Source organism: Rhinolophus ferrumequinum, chromosome 18, assembly GCF_004115265.2.
Source record: "Rhinolophus ferrumequinum isolate MPI-CBG mRhiFer1 chromosome 18, mRhiFer1_v1.p, whole genome shotgun sequence".
Taxonomy (NCBI): domain Eukaryota; kingdom Metazoa; phylum Chordata; class Mammalia; order Chiroptera; family Rhinolophidae; genus Rhinolophus; species Rhinolophus ferrumequinum.
In genome coordinates, this window is record NC_046301.1 from 49745287 (window position 1) to 49766104 (window position 20818).

The following is a 20818-nucleotide window of genomic DNA, read 5'->3' on the forward strand; positions in this document are numbered from 1 at the left end:
GTAGCTGGTAAACAGGCAATTAAAATGGAGGAGTGCCAAGAAAAGGAATTGCCAGAGGTGTTCAATAGCATCAAATACGGGGGGCAGGGGTGGGGGTGTGGGGGAGGGGGTCGGTAAAGCCTACAAGGTGTCCATGGCTCTGGACGAAGCTTTTTGGAAACATTAATAGAATGAGCTGAAATGCAAGGTCGGGGCGCCCTGGGGCCATCTCGGAAGATCCTCCGGCTCTGATGGCCCACAATGAGGGTTTGGCCCATCTCTGAGAAGCAGGAAACCCTAGTGATCAAGAACTTGGCCTCTGAAGCTTCCCGGTCTGAATTCAAAACCCAACTTCCCACTTCGGGGTCCGAGAAAGTCACTTAGCCTCTGTGGCCTCGGTTTTCTCACCATAAAACGTGGTTAAACAGCAATACCTACCCCACAGGGGGTTGGGGTGGCGATGAAATATTTTGGTATTAAGTGTTGACACCACTGGTGGACACAGAACCAGTGTTCCTCAATATACCTGTAATTCTCATTCTAAATCCCTCGGCGGGTTCTGGACCTCCGAGGGCTGACTGGGTTGGGGTGGGCAGGCTCCAGGGGAAGAACTGAAGGCAAAAAGCGGTCTGGACAACCTCTAATTAGGGCCGAGGGCATGTCGTGAGTTGTCCTAGCGCGCTCAGGTGGCGAAGGCCTGGGGATCTCTGAATAGGTCCCCTGGCCAGAGCTGGGATCCCGGAGCACGTCTCGGGGGCCCTCGCTTCGACTGTGACGATCTCTCTTCAATCCTTTCCTCTTCGGCTTATCCAGGCCTGACGTGGAGGCCCCAGAAAACACCGCCAAAACCATCGCACTTTCCCCCTCTCGCCCTAGCGCCTACTGAGCCTGTGCGGGCCGAGAGGGCGGGAGCCAGAGACCAACCCCACGAGCGTGCGCCCTCTGCTGGCGCCTAACGGTCTCCCCGGCGCGCGTGCGCACGAGCCCCAGGCCCCGCCCCCAGGCTGCGGGCGCGCGGAACCGTTGGTGCCGCTCCCCGCGCTTCCCCGCCCCTCGGGGGCGGGACGGGGCCTCCCAGAGTCGGTGAAAGAAGGCGGGGACCCGGGATGCCACGCCCCCTATCCTGGTCTTCATTTGAAGCCCCTCGACTCCTCACCGCTGGCCAATCGTAGCCCGCCCTGTCCCGAGCGTCGGCCAATGAGCGGCGCTCTCGGGCCTCTTCCGGCTCCGGGCCCCGCTCGCCCCTTCCCCAGATCTCCCCGCGATGGGCGGAGCACTGTGGCGGGCGTCGGCCGCGGTGACGCGCGGCGGGCCGGGAGCCAATGGGAGGTGGGCTGGGCGCTGATGGACGGGGCCAGCGGCCAGTGGCGAGGCGCTGGCTGCACTTCCCGTCGGGGAGAGAGTGTAATATGGCGAAGACCTACGATTACCTGTTCAAGCTGCTGCTGATCGGGGACTCGGGGGTGGGGAAGACCTGTGTCCTGTTCCGCTTCTCCGAGGACGCTTTCAACTCCACTTTCATCTCCACCATAGGTAGCGGGGCTGGGGAGCGGCCGGGGTCTCCGGAGGCCCGGGCTGGGCGCGCCCCTGAGGGGCAGGGGCTGAGGGAGGGGCCGAGCCGGACGGACCCAGGGGTCTGAGGGGGTCGAGGGGGTCCTTGGGGAGAAGAGCAGCCGCCTCCGCTAGCGTTCGGGCGTTCCCGGGCCATGTGGGGGAAACCAAGTGCCCATTTTGCAGATGAGGAGACTGAGGCCCCGATCCTCAGCCCCCTGTTAAGTGAGTGTATGTCCTGGGCTGGGGTCTTGGCGTCTGTCATTTTGTTCTGTCCTTACAGCAGCCCTTAAAGTAGTTCTTTTGGGGTCCCCGTCTTGCAGAAGTGAAACTGAGGCATGGGGAGTTGGCCGTGGGTAAAGACCCCTGACATCTGACTTTATTGAGAATGTACTGTGTGCCAGGCACTGTATGTGCATTATCACACTCTCCAGTTCTCTATATTAGGTCTGTTGTGAGCCCATCTCACAGATGGTGAATTTGAAGGTCAGGGAGGCGTGGGACTTATCTAAGGTCATACAGTCTTCAGGTGACAGCGATGGGATTTGAATCCATATGTGCCTGACCCCAAAACTCAAGGCTCAGCCATCCCAGAGAGTGGGAGCACAGGACAAGCACAGCTGATCCACCTTGGAGCCAGGACTCTAACCTAGACCTGTCCTGTTCTTTCTTCAGGAATAATCAGGGGTTAAGTCTCTAATCCCTGACCCTATGTCCCCCATAGGTGAATTTCCTCTAGAAGGAGTGGTGAGAGGGAGTCCAGAGCCTTTCCCTGCTCTGCCTCCCATCCCACTCAAGGGTCACAGCATTGGCAGGTGACAGCTGCCTTCCCTGGGACCTGTCATCCCCAAGGAGATGCCTGATAAAAAGCTTCAGTGAGAAACCGAAATCAGCCACTGCCACTGACAGCCCAGACTTCCCTATCATGAGGCCCAGGACACCGGTTGTCACTTTGCAGAACAGCCTTTCCCACAAAGCCAGCCCACATTGTGGTTGAACAGAATTGGCTTGTTGCTTTTCAGTTCTGACGGCCACAAAAATGGATCTGACTTCTCCTCATGCCACACAAACAGCTATTGCCCACGTGAAAAGGTTTGACCTGGGAGAGTAATACTGATCTATACAGCCTTGCTCCGCAGTGGAGAAGCTGGAAACGGTTGCCAAGCCCAGGAGTTGATTCTGAATGGAGAAACTCTAGGGAACAGGCTCTGCCTTACCCCAGTGTAACCTGAACCCAATGAACTCATCTCCTGAACCCCACGATGAAATGCTGATTGCCCTCCTTCAGGAGCTGCATTTTGCAAAACAATCAGGTGCCAGGTGCAAAGTAAAGAAAATTGTTCTGCTTGATTTCCAGCTGCTGTTCACCCTTGAACAATCACTTCACCTTTCTGAGCCTTGTTTCTTTAGTTTAGGAGTAGTGCTCTGTGCAGAGCCCTAGGTGGTGGAGGATCAGAACTGTACAATGAATAGAAGGTTGTCTGCCAGGGTCCGTCCAGAGGAAGCAGAGTGACTCCTGTAGTGATAGCGTCCCTCCCTGGGGCACAGGTGTTTCTGATTCTTCCCCTCCCCCGCTCCAAGCTTGAACCTTGGGATAACCCTTGAACCCCCACCAATCACTTAACACCTGGCAGGCTGTGGGTCACTCAACAGAGATCTCACTTTCCCAGTGTCAGGATCTTCCTGTTCAGCACAAGCACTACTGCGGTCAGTGCAAGGGTGGGTTTTTGTTTGGTTTCTGATTCTTGACCAGAAAGTCCAGGCTGGCATGCTAGGGCTCTGAGGAGGCTGGCCTCCACTTACAGAGGAGGCCATGACTTGGGCAAGGTCACCTAGGTAGGTGGAGGTGGCACTTGAACCCAGGATCCCTCCCACCCACTCTGTATTGGTTTCATGAAACTTTCCTGCAGGCCTCTGTCTTCTAGGAAAGTTTAATTCACCCTGACCTTGAAGTTACGGCCTCATAACTCTTAGGTCTCATAAAGTTTACACGTCCTAATTAAATTTGGTGTGTTAATAAAACCCGGGAGGAGGATAGGGCCGAGTGACGTGGGGCTCTGCCAACTGAATGGTGCTTCTTGATTTCATAGGTGCCTTGCATCTGTGATGAGATGGGAGGTGTTCTAGGAAGAGATGACCTGGGCCACTTAGTTTTGAAAGACAACCTAATGCATAAAGGGGAGTCTCTGTTGGCACTCAGTATACCTCTGGGTTTTCTTTATAGATCAGGGATTAAGTGGCTCTTCATTTTCTGCCCAGGTTATGTTTGCCAAAGTCTGTTTTTGTAAGCTCCATTGATTGTGTGTGGTGTGAACTTGGCCCTGTGGCTCCAGGAGTTGGTTCTCCCCAGCCTGGCTTGGCCCTCACTACCTCCTCAGGACCTCATTCATTCATTCCTTCAGGGAGACGGATGATGTTGGTAAAAGTGCTTTTTAAACCATGCAGCGCCACGTAGGTCCCGTTTCTCTTAATTCTTTCATTCAACCATCTTTCTGTGATGTCCGCTGTGTGCCTTGGTACGGGGGCTGCAGAGATGACTCGGATGAATCAGGGAGAAGCAGAACTGTAACAAGGCCTGTAGTCAAGGTGTGTGTGCAGGATGAGGCAGTTGGCTTCCAGAAAATAGGTATTCAGCCCCTGCCACGCTTAGTCACTGGATATGTGGCCATAAAACTTTTTGAGTCCCTGTTCTCATGTAGCTTATGGCCTAGTGGGCACAATTCAAGTGCAGGCTTATATTCTTTGCGGTCCCCAGGACAGCTCCTGAGGCAGGGAGGGATGAATTAGCATCACCATCATGGATTCTGAGGGGTCAAACCAGGCCGGAGACTCGGAGCTTCACAGGCATTGATTTAGAACAAACTCCCGGGGCAGAGACTGGGTTTGGCTGTTTCCTCTCCTTGCAGGCCATTCAGATCAGCAGGTTTTGCTTCTAACGTTCGCAGAGCAAAGAAGCAGATAGACTATGTCAGGGATAAGTGTGTGAAAAGAAAAACAGGTAAGAGGAAAGTAGAGGATGGTGAGGAAGGCTCCTTGGAGGAGATGCCTGGAGTAGGGACCTGAGTAAAGGGAGGGGAGCAGGGTGACCGTGGAAGGAAGGACATTCCAAGAGAGGGAAGAGCAAGCGCCAAAGCACTGAGGCCAGATCATGCTTGGGATGGCTAGTCAACAGCCACGTGGGCAATGTGGCCAAGGTGTGGCCCGACAGGAGGGCATAAACCGTGGGTGCTGAGAGTTGACACGGTTAGGCTAGACCTTGGAGCACACAGGCAACTGTTTTCACTTTATTCTGGGGCTGAGGGGATGGTGGGAAGCTCTGGGAAGAGGTTTGGGTTTTTGTAACAGTTTTATTGAAATAAAATTCACAAACCATAAAACTCACTCATTTAAAATGTATGATTTGGTGGCTTTGAGTATATTCAGAGTTGTGCAACCATCACCACCATCGATTCCAGAACATTTTTATTATGCCAAAAAGGAACCCCAAACCCCTCAGTTACACCACCATCCCACCCGCCAGCGCCCCATCTCCTCATTCCTCCTCTAGCCCCTGGCAACTGCTAATTTCATTTCTGTCTCTGGATTTACCTGTTCTGGACATTTCCTATAAATGAAATCATACACTGTGGGGTGGTTTGTGTCTGGCTTCTTCCACTCAACGTGATGGCTTCAGGGTTCATCTATGTTGTAGCGTGTGTCAGTGCTTTATTCCTTTTCATGGCTGAGTAATATTCCACTGCATGGACGGACTACATTTCGTTTATCCATTCATCCGTTGGTGGACACACTGGAAGGTTGGGAGTTGAGGTTAGCTTTGTGACGTGGTTGAGTTGGTGTTTTTGGAAGCTGGGGAGGGGATTAAGGGAGCAACGGTCACAGCCTGGAGAGGAGCTGAGGACACTGAGAGGTCACCCTGGTCCGGGAAAAGGGGACTAAAGCCGGTGGGTGGGAGAGAGGAAGGCAGGGTCAGGAAGGCTTCTTTGGCGGTGACCTGTGAGTGGCTCTTAAAGGAGAGAGGTTTGCCAGGCTGACAGGTGGGGAGGGTGGGGACCACCGCACAGAAGGAACAGTGTGTGCGAAAGCTGGAGGCCCACGTGTATCAGGAGCCTCTTGGGGCTTAGTGCTGGGAGGGCCAGGGGCGCAGGAAGCGTGGGTCTCTGGCCTGCAAAGGGCTCTGTTGGGCCCACTCTGCTAGGTGCCTGTTGGGGGAGGAAAGAGAGCAAGGCTTTGGCATCTGAGCTACCTGGGTTTGCCCGGCAGCAACCAGCTTCACTCCAGGCAGCTCCTGTCCATCCTCTGAGCCTCAGCTTCCCCGTCTGTGAGAGGAGAAAGTTCTCTGGATGTGTCCACATTTGTTGTGGGGGATTCCAAGACCCACCCCACGTGCCCAGTGCCAACCAGATGCTCCATAAGCCGTGGCCACTGATACCTGCACAGGTTGGCAGTGCGCGTCCTAGACGCAGCTTGGGAAATGGCCTGACAATGATGTGCCTTTTTTTTTTAATTTTCTTTCAGGAATTGACTTTAAAATTAGGACCATAGAGCTCGATGGCAAGAGAATTAAACTACAGATATGGTAAGTTATTGCTTTCGTCAGTGCCTTCCGCTGGCGATGCTTCGAGCAGAGGCCCCTGGTGTCCCCGCCCCGTGCCCATGCCCTCGGCCTCCCTCTCTCTGTGCCCAACCCAGACACTTTCTTCAGAAGCCCCTGGAGCTGTCCTCTGCTGGCTGCTGGGACCCAGAGTCTATGTCAGCACCTTCTGGGGACATAGCTGCAAGTCGCCATCAGCTTAGCATTTGGGTTTGGGCACAGCCTGGCTCTGAGCTTCAGAGTGGCCTGCTCCCATTGGACATGGAGAGAGCCCTCTGTGGCTGCGAGGACGGCGAGATTCCCTGGCCTGGCACTTCCCTCTGAGCCTGTCAGCTCCCCGAGGAGGCCGCCATCACTTCCTCTTTCCTGTCCTGGGGCCGCCCAGGTCTCACTTCCTAACACTCAGACCTGAAACCCCAGAACCAAACATAAGCTGAGGCTGGGCCTCATGGTGGTACCGGTTTTCATTCCACTCACCCGGGGCCGACTTCTGTGCCACAGAAAATGGAGGAAGTATGAGTCCCTGGCACTCATGCTGACTGGTCTGCAGCCCACAGTGCTGGGAGCTCAGGCTGAGCTCAGATGGTCAGCTGTAGGGCCGTCCTGCCCTGTAGCCACACACTTGCAGGGAAGCCTGAGCCCTGAGCAAAATAAAGAGAAGTCATGTTTGCGAGGGTGGCACCATCCCTGCGGTCCAGATGAGCGCCTGTGGGGGTGGGAGGATGCACTGAGATGGCCTGCAAAGCCACCCCCTCCGCCCCGCTGCAGCTCAATCCCCCGCTCAAGTCTCAGAGCGTGAGCGTTACCCCAGCCTGCTTCTCGGCTTCCCTTGACTTCCGTGGTGTTCACCTCTGAGTCTGATTGCAGAACCAGAATTTGGATGCGGCCTAACACCTTGTCCATCCTGCAGAGCTCCTAGTCAGTCAGCTCTGGCTGCCTTACAAGTTACCACCTTGTGAGTTATAAGCCAGACAAGTTCCTGCACTTCCAACCGTGGCGCCCCAGCCGCCTCAGTGCCCAAGTCCAAAGTGACACTGTACCGGCAAGCAGAGTTTCGCTTTCCTTTCCTCCAGTCTTCCTGCTTTGGCTCTTAGGAATCTCAATGGGGGGGCTTTCTTAAAACCTTTCTAGACTAGACCACGGTTGAGATTAAAGTGGCTGTAACCATGAATGTCACCTGCTGTTGGCATCAGAAAGTCAGCTGAGTCCCCAGCGAGGCGTTCTGTGCCGGCCAGACATGCAGAACCCTCCCTGGATGGGAGATGAGGGGTGCAGAGTCGCGGGGGAAGCCCTGGACCCGGAGACAAAGGACGTGGCCCTGGCTCTGCCACCGATCTGTTAAGTCACCTTGAAGCCAAACACGGAACACGCTCCATGCTGGGAGCTAGGCTCGCCCGAGCCTGTCTTACCCAGGTGTCGCCTCTCTGCAGTGAGGAAGGACTTGCCCCCTGGCCTCCACTGAGATGGCGTGAAAGTGCTTCCTGAGTCTCCCCCGCTGAGGTCACCCAGCGGCTCAGCCCATCAGCGAGAGCTGTGTTCCCAGGCCGCATGACCAGTCCCTTCCACACATGCAGCCCTGGAATTATACAAATAATAACATCCAACTATGGCTTTCCTGACCCAGAAACTCTGGGAAGAATCCCCAAGAAGCAGAGGTACAGAAGATGGTGGCTTTGCTGCGTCCCCAGCTGGGAGACATTGGCGGGTCCTCTGAGCTACACTTTTTCTCTGACAGAATAATAGAGTAGGGGCCACTGCCCACCGCAGGATGACAAATCAGAGGTGGCCCGTGAGAAACCTGGGCATCCATCCTGGGTTAATGCCCTTGTTCCCACTGTGACAGCACCACTAATTTCCCTTCTCCTTCTCATCTTTAGGGACACAGCTGGCCAGGAACGGTTTCGGACAATCACAACAGCCTACTACAGGGGCGCAATGGTATGGCTTGGTGTTTTTTGGTTTTTGTTTTTTAAAGTCAAAATGGATGTCACTGCTTGGATACCAAAACCTGGCCATTTCTGAAGGAGCCCCAGGCTTTGGCTCCTCAGGGGTCCGTAGTCCCAGGTTAGTTTTAGGAAAAGGCTGTGTGGTGTGCTCCTCCCCCACATACATACAGCTCCTTCTGGCTTCAGAGACAATGCAGGGTTTAAGGAAACCTAATTCTTTGGGAATGAAGGAAGACACAGGAAGCCGGTTCTTCCAGGTGAGGTCAGTGAAATCGGAGACGGCATGCCCCAACACTTAGGAGCATTCACACGGCCCGCGTCGGTCTCTGTGGAATTTGCTACTGAAAACTTGACAGTGGTCCAGGAGCTGACTTGTTCTGGGCCGTTGGCTGTTATACTCGTTGCCTGGGCCTGAGGCGGGATGATGTGATCAGGAGACTGGCTCATCATCCCTCAAGTATTTTTCCCGAGTGCCGTGTCCAGGCCAGGCTTGACTTGGGTGCAGGGGGGACCTGGAATGGGCCGGGGTCCCGCCCTCGAGGGCCGAGCGGGTCATGCACGTGTGAGGTCTGTACAAAGCAGGGTGCTCAGGGGCCAGAGGGAACAGACACAGACCCAGGACCTGGCTGAGCACCCTGCGTCAGCTTCTGAACTCCGTCTCCTTACTTGGAAAGTGGAACCGAGAACAGGGACTATGCCCCAGGCAGCTGAGAGGCCAGATGGCCGCCTCTCCATTTCCAGACCCCATCACGCCCTGCCCTCTCCATGGCACACCTCATCATTTCACTGTAAAGACACCTGGTTCCTTCACGAAGCCATGCGCTCCGTGAGGGCTGGGCCGCGTCTTGGTCACTCCTGCCCCATGCCCTGTGCCTGGGACTGTGCTGAGAATGTGGTGGGAGCTCAGGAAGTGCTGCTGGATGGCAGACATGAATGGGGACATTAAGTATTTAGAGTGGCCCACGCTGTGTCTGAAACATCATGGAAACTCAGTCACAAGGGTGGCAACCTTAGCACTGCCCATTAAAATTAGTTTACTAATTTTCCCCTCATCTTGCTGTGCTCTGGTGGAGTGGGGGCCTTGGGGCACTCGGGTCCTGGGGGAGCTTCTGCTGTGTGGCCTCAGGTAGGCCCCGTCCCTTTATGGGCTGAAATAGAGCCCACCACCCCCACCCTGCACCCCCTTCACCGAGCCCTTCCCTGTGCCAGGCACTGGGACCAGATCTTGCCATAATCCCAACTCCCCTAGCAGGGATGCCGTGGTTATCCCCACTATACAGATCGGGAAGCTGAGGCTCAGTGCCATTCTGTACCCAGCTAAAGTTCACACAGAGGATACATGTCTGGGCGGGTCCTAGTGGGCTCTCTCTAGCGCCCACATCCTCAGCCCACCTCTGACCAGGCTGGACTGAGCCATTTGTAAGACCTTGTCCAGCCCCAAGGGGATTGTGGTCTGTGATCCTCCTAGACCTGCACTGCTTGTACAGAAGCCACCAGCTATTTGAATTTAAATTGCTTAGAATAGGAAACAGCCCTGCAGTCTCCCCAGCCATCCTCCAGGTGCCCACCCCATCAGGGCTCAGATGGAGGTAGGTTCCCTCTGCAGCTCTTTTGGGACCTACGGACTGCTCAGGTATGCACACATTGATGATGGAACCACAGGGGTGTCAATGCTGCCTGGCCCTGAGCTCGAAGCCAGGCCCCACTCTGGGGGGGTCCCTGGAAGGCACAAGGGTGTCAGGGTCAGGCTGCCCAGGGTGCAGACCCCAGCTGTGCCCTTGACTGTCCTGTGGGACTGGAGACAGGACCTGTCCACCCCTCCCTCCAGCCTCAGGTTCCCCATCTGCAGAGTGGAGATGACAGGACCACCTGACCTGGGCCTGGGAGGTTTCAGGAAGACCCCAGTACAGTGCCTGGCACACAGTAGGTGCCAGACAAGAGGCCATGCTGGAGCCCCCAGCAGAGGCAGTGCTGGCTGAGCCCAGGAGATGACTTAGGCCAGGGCGGGGGTGTGAGTGAGGGTGGCAGAAGCCGAGCACGGCAGAGGTAGTCGGTGTGGGAGGGGAGCACCATGGGCGCTGGGGCCGTGGAACACGGCGTTCGGGGAGCTGCAGGACATGAGGCTGGGAGGTCGGTGGACCTCGGGGGCTGCTGGGGTGAGCAGGCCGTGCTTTCCGTGCCTGTAATAGGGAGCCAGCAAACCCACTCGTGAGCATGGGTGTGGGGTGGTCTGGCCTTTCGGATGGAGGCTCACCTCCATGGGTGGCTGAGGGTCAGGACCAGAGCGTGGGAGGCCACCGAGAGGCTAGTGCTGGAGCCACCAGAGGAGCCCCAGGGATGGAGAGGAGGGAGCTGTGGGGAGAGATGTCATGTCGGGGGCCTCCCGCCCCGAGAGCTCGCAGCTTGTCCAGAGTGCGTCTCTGTCTCCCCCTGCTCAGGGCATCATGCTTGTCTACGACATCACCAACGAGAAGTCCTTTGACAACATCCGGAACTGGATTCGGAACATTGAGGAGGTAAGGCTTGTGGGCCCCATCCACGCACGAGGACCTTCCCATCTGTCCTCTCCTTGGTCCTCACCCTGGAGCCCCTGGTTTATAGATGAGATCGCTGATGCACAAAGACACCCACCAGGAAGTTGCCCAGAGCCCCATTCACTAGGAACATAGCCAGAGTGGGGCCTGGAACCCCGGTGGTCGGTCCCGGAGACCACGCTGGCCTGGCCGCTTCACAGAGCGGCTCTGAGAGCCCACTTCCCCAGCTGGGCTGTTGGGTTGGGTGATGTGTTGGTTACGAGAGAGGTGATACTCAAGCTCTCGGTCACCACGAGCATTTGTTGCTTTCCAGAAAAGGAAGGTTCTAGAATTGGCGTGACCCTTCTATTTGGAGGGTGTGGTGAGAAGATGTGTCAGGTGTACTTTGAGCCATAGCAGAGCAGGGTGTGAGCTGGTGTGAGCTCCTCGTGTTCAGGCCAGCAGCACTCGGACTGTAGCTGGCTGTGAAGGGAGACCTTGAACCGTAGAGGGAGCAGAAGGTGGCCAGCCCTGCCTCCCCGTCCCAAAGCCAGTGTCATCACCTTCGTGCTCTCCAAAGAACTTCTCACCTCTAAAGCTGTCCTGGATGATGGCACATATAGCTTTTGGTGACTCACCAGGTGGGGCGTACGGTCTGAGGTGTGGCCAGAGGACTTTCCCCTCCTGGACTCACTGCCGGCCCCAGGCTGCTGAGCAGGTGCACAGGGCCACCTCCCTGATGACAACAGTTTGCTGGTGGGAGGCTGCACGTGGCTGAGGAGAAGGAACTTCCATTCTCACGGCGGGCTTTGTGGAAGCTCCGTTTCTGGCCAGCAGGCGGGAGGGCCTTTGGGTTGGCAGGAAGTCAGGAAGAAAGCCATGCAGGGCATTTCAGTGAGACCAGGTCTGAGCTGCAGCAAGCAGGTCCTGTCCGGTGGCTTCAGGAAGCTAGAGCCACTGCCCTGAGCAGGGGCTCGGACAAAGGTGCCATTTTCAGGCAGAGTTAAGGGACCACCAGGGGATCACGAAGCACCAGGGCTGCCCCCCCGCCCCTCCCCCCGGCACAACCGGAGCCCAAAGAGAGAGCTGGAGCAAGGCAGAAGCTCCCAGGACAGCAGCTGAGGCCCCCAGCAGAGGAGCCTGGGAGGGAAAGAGGGAGGTGAGCAGGAATACCTCCCACAGATCCCGCCAGGACAGACACAGGAGCCTGGTTGACGCAGCCCATAGAGAAGCCATCCTCCGCAGCCAGAAAGCTTGATCAAAGAAGCAGCCAGAACCCTGGACTCGGCCCTGGCTTTGGCTGTGTGACATCAGAAAGGCCACTCAGCCTCTCTGAGCTTCAGCTTGTCATCTGCACAAGGGTGTGTCTAGCAGTCCTGACCCCACCGTTCTGATTTCGGGGGTCAGGCTGCAAGTGGGCCTTGAGCCAGTCTGACCACGCGTCTCATCTCCCCTGTCTGCCCCTCTGCCCCCAGCACGCCTCTGCAGACGTCGAAAAGATGATACTTGGGAACAAGTGTGACGTGAATGACAAGAGACAAGTTTCCAAGGAACGGGGAGAGAAGGTGGGCGTGGCAGCTGGCTTGGCTTGGCATTGCCAGGCACCTTGGGGCAGAGGGACCTCGGGATTTAAGGGTTCCCTACATGGAGGCCAGCCATGCCCTGCCTCACAGGGCCCCCCAATTGCTTGCTGATGGGAAGGCCGACTTTGGGTTAGAACCCCTCAGAATCTTCATGAGCATAAGGTGACCCACCATCCTGGCTTGTTCAAGACTGGGGGTCCTAGGACAAGGGACTTGGCTGGGCACACCGGAACAAGTCAGCCCCTTCCGTGGGGCACATGGCATGGGAAGAATGAGTGGGAAGCATGCCCAGTCGAGCTTCAGGCTCAAGACTGCCAGCAGTGAGGGCTTCCAGGCTGTGCTCTGCATTGTCCTGCGTGGTGGAACCACAGGAAGCAAAGGGTGGAGCCGTGGTGTGAGCCAGGCCCCCGCCAAACTCCTGCCAGGGACAATCGCCACCTGCTGTCCACTGGTGACTCAGAGGAGCAATTCCACAGCCCTGGACCTGTCCCCCTATTACTGTTCCCTCCTTAGGGTGCTTCCTGGGGGTCAGGGGCTCCTGGCGGCTGATGTGTGTGTGTGTGTGTGTGTCTCCCTCACAGCTAGCTCTGGACTATGGAATCAAGTTCATGGAGACCAGTGCAAAGGCCAACATCAACGTGGAAAATGTGAGTCCCAGGCCCACAGTGACAGCCCCTTCGGGCTGAGGATCAAGCTGTCCCCTCTAGGGAGGCTCTGCCACAGGGAATGGCCACAGGCTCTGGGCTGCCCTGTCGGCCATCCGTCCAAGAGGCACTTCCTGGGTAGGGCTGTGTGTGAGGCCCAGGTGGCCCTGGGGGAAATTACCCCCATGTTCTGATGTCAGTAGGTGCAGGCCTTGGCTAGGCACTCAGGACGTCATCTCACTGGCTCTTGGGGAGCCCTGGGCAGCAGGCAGGGGTTTACAGATGGGGAAACTGAGGCCTAAAGAGTCCCAGCTGGCTGGCGCCCAGGCCAGCTCCGGATTGGTGCTCTTGGCCATGCCACCCACACAGAACGGTCCCAATCACGGGCCCAGATGAAGCAGGGAATCCAGGCCAACCTCCTTTCTCCACAGTGATGCCAGCCTTGCAGTCCACCTGGCGGGTCCATCCCACCACCCCAGTGATCTTTCCAAAACGGGTCATCCACGGCACTCCCACCCTCAACCTCCTACATCAGTCTCAGAAGGCCCTCCGAGCCGGCCCCATCGGGTGTGTGCCGCCCATAGATCAGGCCTTACCCACCCCTCTCCATCCCAGGCCACCTCCAAACCTTTGCTTATGGTCCCTTCCCTCGCACCCCCTTTTCTATCAGGCCTCTCCCCAAGGAATCCTCTAGCTCTGATAGGGATGGCTCACCGCTTTGGGTCCCCAGCACCTCGAGCCCCCCTCCATGACAGAACTTTCCTCCTCGTGAGGGTTTGCTGAGACTGCCCCTCCCACCAAACCAGGAGGCCCTCAAATGCAAGTGCTGAGGCTGAGTCATCCCTATATGAGGCCCAGGGGACTGAGTGGGGTTTGTAAGTATTCACTGATAGAGCAGGCAAAGGAAGGGAAGAAAGGGTCAAGAGGCTGCGACGGAGGCAGCAACCTGGTGTCAGGCCAGCTCGCGCCTTCGCCATCCTTGGAAGATGACCCTTTCACCCCATCCCAGCCCTTCCAGGCCCCTCTCCCGGGCAAGGACCCAAAATGAAACTTGTTTGGACAAAGAGCTGCTTGTCTTTCACTGCCCTACCCCTGACCATCAGAAAGGGGGCAAAGTGGGCAGACAGTGCACGAGTCAGGCACAGGTTCTCTTCCTGCATTCTTCCAGATTGGTCAGTTAACCGCTGGGTGCTTTGGGCCAAGTCACTTGGCTCCTCCGAGCCCCAGTTTCTTCCCTGACCCCACCTCCTAGGGTCACTGATGGGGCCGAACAGGTGAGACCCGCCCCCCACACCCTGCTGTCCTACCACAGCCACTCCACAATGGTGCCCAGAACCAGCAAGGCCCACCGGCTGCTCATCTCTGGATGCTAACTACATCCTTATTCCACAGGCATTTTTCACTCTCGCCAGAGACATCAAAGCAAAAATGGACAAAAAATTGGTGAGTGTATGTCTTTCCTGATCCCCGCATGGCTCCCTGTGGAGCCTGCCGTCCTCTGTCTCGGGTGTAACGCAGCCCTGGGCACGTCCTGCGTTTCAGGGCCCAGTTGGACCCAGTAGGGCATGGCTGGGAAGGACTAAGACATAGCAGGTGTGGTTGGGACATCAGCCCCTGGACACGCTCATCTGCTCACTCCTTCCTCATGGCCCAGAGTTACTCAGCTCCAGGCTGTGCCCAGGCAGACGAGGCCCTGCCTACTGAGCTCACAGGCCAGCCGGGGACACAGAGACGATGGCCCCCAGCAGCACCCATCCTGATGAGTGTGGCAGGTCAAAAGTCTTCCCCTCCCCCCAACCCCAAATTCTGCAGGTTGTGACAGCTGGACAGCCTTCAGTGGGTCCCAGAGTTCTGACACCCCAGGAGGTCCTGCCTGAATCCCTCCCATGCACCCTTTCATTTATTTCTGGGGATTTTTTTACTTACCACAGGAGTACTTCGTAGTTCCTAGCACTCTACATAACTAATGCTTTCTTGGTCAAGTTTGAATGCTCAGCTGTACTTCAGGCACGTTTAGCACCTAAACAGTATCATGAGTGTTGCTCGGTTTCAGTGGTCATTCTTTCCCGGCCAGGGGACCCTCCCCAGTGTGACAGGAGGATAAAGTGCTGTGTTTGTGGAGTGTTTTACGTCTTGTCACACAAGAGGACACATGAAACAAAAAGTGCCAGTCAAGTAGTTCACACCTGATTTAAAACGAGTATATTTTTGTAATTTTAAGATACCATAAATTGAATCACAAGGTACAAAATCGATTTAATAGCAGCTCTTTGGCCAAAACGGGAAACAGCCCATGGAAACCAATGTACTTTTATTACAAAAAAATTTCTTACAACTGTGATTTTACAGTTCTTTTTCTCTTCAGGCTAATGTTACATTTTTGATTTTTAACAATCCTTCTGACGCACTTTTGTCCACTGGCAGCTACGCTGAGCATCACGGTGCCCTTGGCCTGTGTTTTTGATACTGGCCCAATGATTCCTCCAGAATGTGCCATATCCTTCCAGGGCACAGATTTCAACGTGCTGATGTGCAGCCATCATCCTTGTGATTTCGCGTTTTCTGAAGTGAATCACAAATCACTGACAGTCAAATTCCTACCCATTTCCTACCACCTTTGTTAAATGCAGCCATTTCATATTGATCTTTTTTTAAATTTCTTTAATTGACATATAAGAGACATACAACATTCTGTAAGTTTGAGGGGTACGATTTGATTTGATACATTAGTGCAGGGGTGTCCAAACTGCGGCCCGCGGGCCACCTGTGGCCCGCAATCCATTGTTAATTGGCCCGCAGCAAATTCCAAAAATATATTTAGTTTACTTAAATAAACCAGGTGAGGCAGTACGTACTTCACCTCGAGTGAGTGGCCCGGCTGTTTGTGTATTTTACTGTATATGGCCCTTGGTGAAAAACATTGAAAACAGTTTGGACAGCCCTGCATTAGTGTATCGCCGTGTGATTACCATGGTAGCGTTAGTTGACACCTCTGTCACGTCACACAATTACCGTTTCTTTTTTGTATTGAGAACAGTTAAGATCTGGTCTCTTGGCAGCTTTGCAGTTGGGAACACGTATTGTTGACTGTAATCACAGTGCTCCTCACTGGCCCCCGGGAGCTGTTTATCTACCGGTTGCAAGTTGTATCTGTCTTCTCCACCACTGACATGGCCAGCTCTCCCCACCCACATCGTCTCTCCTGAAAGTGTTGCAGAGAGCCGGCCTCTGCCGATGCCCACCCCGGCTCCGGACCTCTGGCGTTCTCCCTCAGCACGACCCCGTGCTTCTCACTGCACACCCCGGGCCAGCGTCCCTTCCATGGCCACCTGGCCTCGTGGTCTGGCTGCTGCCACCCACTCTACCTTGTCACCTTGCTGTTACCCTGCCTCCTGTGCTCCAGCCACACTGGTCTTTTCTTGTTCTTGAAGCACCCCAGTATTGGTTTGGACTTCCTTTCCCCTCCATCTGGGGTGCCACCGCCTTATTAGTTCCCTAGGCCTCCATAACAAATTCCTGTGACAAACTTCGCAGCTTACAACACATACACTCATTATCTTAATGTCCTGTAGGTGAAGAGTCCGCTAGGGGCCTCACGGGGCTCAGAGCAAAGTGTCGGCAGGGCAGTATTCATTTCTGGAGGCTCCAGGGGAGAATCCATTGCCTTGCTTGTCCAACTTGTAGAGGGCACTGCATCCCTGGCCTTATAACCACTTCCTCCATCTTCAAAGCCAGCCACTCAGCGTCATTCTGACCCTGCTTCCATCATCACCTCTCTTTCTTGGACCACAGCTGAGAAGGTGTCTCTGCCTTTGAGGATTCACGGGATTAGAGGGGGCCCACCGGGGTGATCCAGCCTGTTCTCCCCATTTCCCCTTAGTCACATCTGCAGCATCCCTCCTGCCACGTCTGGTACCATAGTCACAGGTTCCGGGACTTAGGACACGACGTCTTTGGGAGCATCTCTGCTGACACACACCAGGACTGTCTCAGGCGTCGCTCCCTCACTCCCTGAGGTCTCTGTTCACACGTCATCACCATCAAAACACTTCCACCCCTCGCCCTGTCTTTTCCTTACTGCTCCCCACCGGGAAGTCACGCTTGTTTGTTTACCTGCGTGATTTCCGTCTCCCATACAGTGTGTTTCCCAAAGCAGGGGGCTCTTATCCGCCACTGCATGCCCGATGACACAAAAGTGCCTGACGCAGCATATGCACTCAAGGGTTCCTGTTAACTAAATTCAGGTTTTACCTAAGAGCTGAAAGAGGAGAAGGAATTAGTCAAAGAAGAAAGGCTGAACCTTTTCAAACAGGGTGACATGGGAGAAAATAGGATTTATGTTCCCAGGGTTGGCAGGGGCCAGATGACAGAGGCTCCGAATGCTGGGTGACTGATACGGGCCAGTCCTCTGAAAAGAGTGTGGGGCACTGGTGTATTTTCAGTAAGGCTTACATGGGCAAGGTTAGAGTTTAGGGTTAATATCACCCACAGCGGGGTGGCAGGTGCACTGGGGGAGGAGGTGGTGAGCCAGAGCCTCAGCACAGAGACATGGGGACCAGCCAGGTGTGAGTGGCTTTAGGACCTTGAACCCCAGCCTCGCCCCCCAAATCCTAAAGGACAGAGTCTTTCTGCTGCCCCTTGGCTGCTTCACTGATAGGTGCTCGGCACAGAGGGGCAGAAATAAGGAGGGAAGGGTCGGTGGGTAGAGAGAAGGCAGTAGGGAAAATAGTGAGATGGGTGGATAAATGGAAAGATGTTGATGGGATGAATGGAAAGGCTAGTGGGTAGGTAAACAAGTGATTGAAAGAATGAACGTGGTAGAAAGGGTGGGTGGGTAGTAGATGAAAAGTACATCTGGGTTTGTGAAAGATGGATTGTCAGTTGGAAGGGACAGTTGGATGGGGGATGGAAGGGGATAGCTGGGTAAATAATGGTTGGATGGAAGCATACAGACTGATGGTCGGTCGGTGGAAGGGGATGGATGGTTGGTTGGTTGGTTCCTTAGTTGGCTGGGTGCTTAAAGGACGTACGAGACGTAGTGCTGATGCTCAGCCGTAATCTCAGAAAACCTTTTGTGACTTCAGGAAGGCAACAGCCCCCAGGGGAGCAACCAGGGAGTGAAAATCACGTCAGACCAGCAGAAGAAGACCAGCTTTTTCCGATGTGTTCTTCTGTGAGGAACGCCGCCTTACTCTGAGCCTCGCTCAGCCGAGCTGACTGTGCCTGCCCTGAGTGAGCCCCTCACTCAGCTGGGGCCCTCCCCCCAAAACGTCCCCGCCGTGGCCACCGGGCCTACGGCCACCAGAACACAATTGAGAAATTGTTTATTTTAGTAACTGTCTAATCTTTTTCAACTTTGAAGATGGAATAAGTTAAGGATTTGCTATTTTTCCTGTGACGTCCGCCGAACTGGCCCACGCATCGTGTGCCTGGAGAGGACGATGGAGACGAGGTGAGCCTCCATCTCCGGGGCGTGACACAACTAAAACCGCACCAGAAAGCCCATCGACATCCCCCACCGCAGAAGTGAGGTCCCCAAAGGCCAGTGATGGTTCCCGGAGTGCCCCGCTCTGCACCATCAGCGAGGTGACCCACACCAGGCCCTGGAAGCATCCGCTGACACAGCTGACTCCCACTTTCACCTTGTCTCTCAGTTTTGGACAAGTGACAAAAACCGTTGTTTCTTTTTCCCATTCTCTTTGACTCTCAAACCAAAGGGAAGCACACATTAAGGAAATCCTGTGTAAAGTGTTGAGAAGGAAAGAGGAGTGGAGCGGCCTTTCCTGCACACAGCCGGCCTCAGTCTGGAGCCCAGCCAGGCCGCGGGCGTGGTCGGCGGGCTCTCGGCAGCCCCCGTCTGATCACCAAGGTGACCCTGCGTCCCACGGGTAACCCCGAAAGTACGACCATACACTGTCCACCCGCGATTGGGGTGTCCGCCTTCTCAGCCCCCAAACAGCCTCCATTCTTCTTCATCTTCCCACAGTCTCTCAATTGGACATTCTTTCTAGCTGAGATTTTTATTTTTCCAGATCGGTAGTGCCATGAAGTGATTCCGTCTTTGATTTCCAGTGGCAAACCCAGGTGACTGGGACAGGTGCACACCTATGGCTGGATGTGGCCGAGAGCTTGAAGCGTCCCTGGTGACAGACTGACCGCAGAGCCATCTGGGCTGGTTGTTAACTCCCGTCATTGGTTTCGTTTTGACAGCTCTGCCTTCCCATAGAGAGTACGCAGTTGGGACCAGGTCACCAGGTCTGAGGGGTGTCACCAGGGAGCCTTTCTTTTTCTTTTTCTTACCCTCCCCCCAAGTTGCTGTCAACCCAAGCCACTGGCGTCGTAATTTCTTTTTTGAATTAAAACCAACATACCAGCCATAGTCTGCTCTCCCCTGAAATCTCTTAACATGCTCTGTGTACATCGATAAACGCACTTAAGGAAAACAAACGAGTTAGAGCTCATTTTAAAGTTCACAGATTTTCATGTCCACAGTTTCCCTGTAGGTAGATGTGACCAGGTATTGAGTTGGGGTTCACAGGTTGCCCATTTAAAATACAGCCCAGGCTGGTTGGGGCCTTGGGTCTGGAGAGGCTCAAAGTGGAGGTGGTGGGTACCGCAGGCTCTGAGGAGATAACAGTGTTATCAAAAGACTGACTTGGAAAATTAAGCTGCCACTCCCCCCCAGCTCTACCCCAACCCGCAGGTAAACGTGTCCCTACTCTTCGCACCACTTGGGTTTATCATGTGCCCTGCTGAACCCGCCAGGTCAACTTCAGACCACATGGTGCCACCAAGGTTCTCTCATCTTGGTCCCTGCTGACACCCATTCGGCAAGTTACACACTCAGCTGAGCCCCCTTCCTCACCTCTCGGGAGCACACCCCCCGATTGTCCTGGCTTCTAGCACATGGCTTGGCCACTGCCTCTTCAGACTGGCCCTGCAACAGATTTCTTCCACTCTGTTGGGGTCCCCAAGACCACCCCCTGGTCAGTGATTCGCTGGAATTCAGCATATAGCTGATGTATTACAGCCAAAGGACACAAAAGGAAAATGGGTTCAGGGAAAAGGTGGAAACCAGGTGGAAGACTCCAGGAGTACTCTCCATGTGGGACACACTTAACTCCTTCATTGCAAAGCCGTGACAACCCATGTGAAGTGTCTGCCAGGGTGCCCAGGGTTTTATGGGGGCTGGTCATGTAGGCACCTCTGCCTGGCGTGTACCAAAATTCCAGCAGCCCAGAAAGCAGGTGCTTCGTGTAAACCACATCATTTGTACAAACATTTAGGCACGGTTGTGAGCCACTTCACGTAGGGAAGGTTTTATATCAGCGTGGGGAATTTCACCCTACAAGTTCCTGAATGCCAGCCAATGGCCAGTCTGGCCAGCAGGCCTTTAGACGTGCCAGTGAGTTCTCCACTGCAGCTCTAACCCAGAGCCCAGTCTGAGCTCCAGAGACCCATGTCCACCTGCCTGCTGTCTATTGTAATGCAGGTAAATGTCATAGCTAAGAGCTCTTATCTTGGCCTCCATCCTCCATCGTGCCCTGTAGCCATCCCCTCCCACACTGGAGCCATTACCCCCTTGACCTCTTTCCCAGCCTCTCCTTTGTCCTTCAGTCTGTTTTCAGGGTATCCTTAAGAAACAGAAATAAGACGGCACCTCTAACTCCCCGTTGTATTCAGATACAACTCATGCTCCACCATGGGCCACCAGTCCCTGCATGCTGTAGCCTTGCTCACCTTTTCCCTTTTCTCTGCCGTCATCCCCCGGCTCACCATCCCAGCCCTCTCCTGCTTTACTCCCTGCTTGCTGCTGCCCCAGTGTCTGCACCTGCCGCACCCTTAATCTGGCAGTCCTCTGAAATCTGCACGGGCCACTTGTCCATCAGGTCATGACCATCCAGGGCTGCCTCTGCAGAGAGGCCCCCCCAAACCTTCCCCCCTCTCCTCCCACCTCATCTTCATCACATCTATGGGAACTCGCTTCTCATGGCCAACTCTTATTTCCCCT

The 20818-nt window shown here is 55.0% G+C and overlaps 1 protein-coding gene and 1 long non-coding RNA gene across 2 annotated transcripts; one reads left to right on the forward strand and one right to left on the reverse strand.

Moving 5' to 3' along the window:
- The first annotated feature begins 1264 nt into the window (after positions 1-1264).
- On the forward strand, positions 1265-18471 carry RAB8A (RAB8A, member RAS oncogene family). Its single transcript, XM_033134104.1, has 8 exons — positions 1265-1512; positions 6046-6106; positions 7999-8059; positions 10506-10583; positions 12056-12145; positions 12745-12810; positions 14200-14250; positions 17892-18471. The coding sequence occupies exons 1-8, from the start codon at positions 1302-1304 to the stop codon at positions 17982-17984; spliced, it is 711 nt and encodes a 236-aa protein (XP_032989995.1). The 5' UTR covers positions 1265-1301; the 3' UTR covers positions 17985-18471.
- LOC117037737 (uncharacterized) lies at positions 5765-7220 on the reverse strand. Its single transcript, XR_004425581.1, has 3 exons — positions 6971-7220; positions 6599-6762; positions 5765-5846 (listed from the first exon to the last, which is right to left on the reverse strand). It is a non-coding gene; the product is annotated as an uncharacterized LOC117037737 (long non-coding RNA).
- Positions 18472-20818: the final 2347 nt, after the last annotated feature.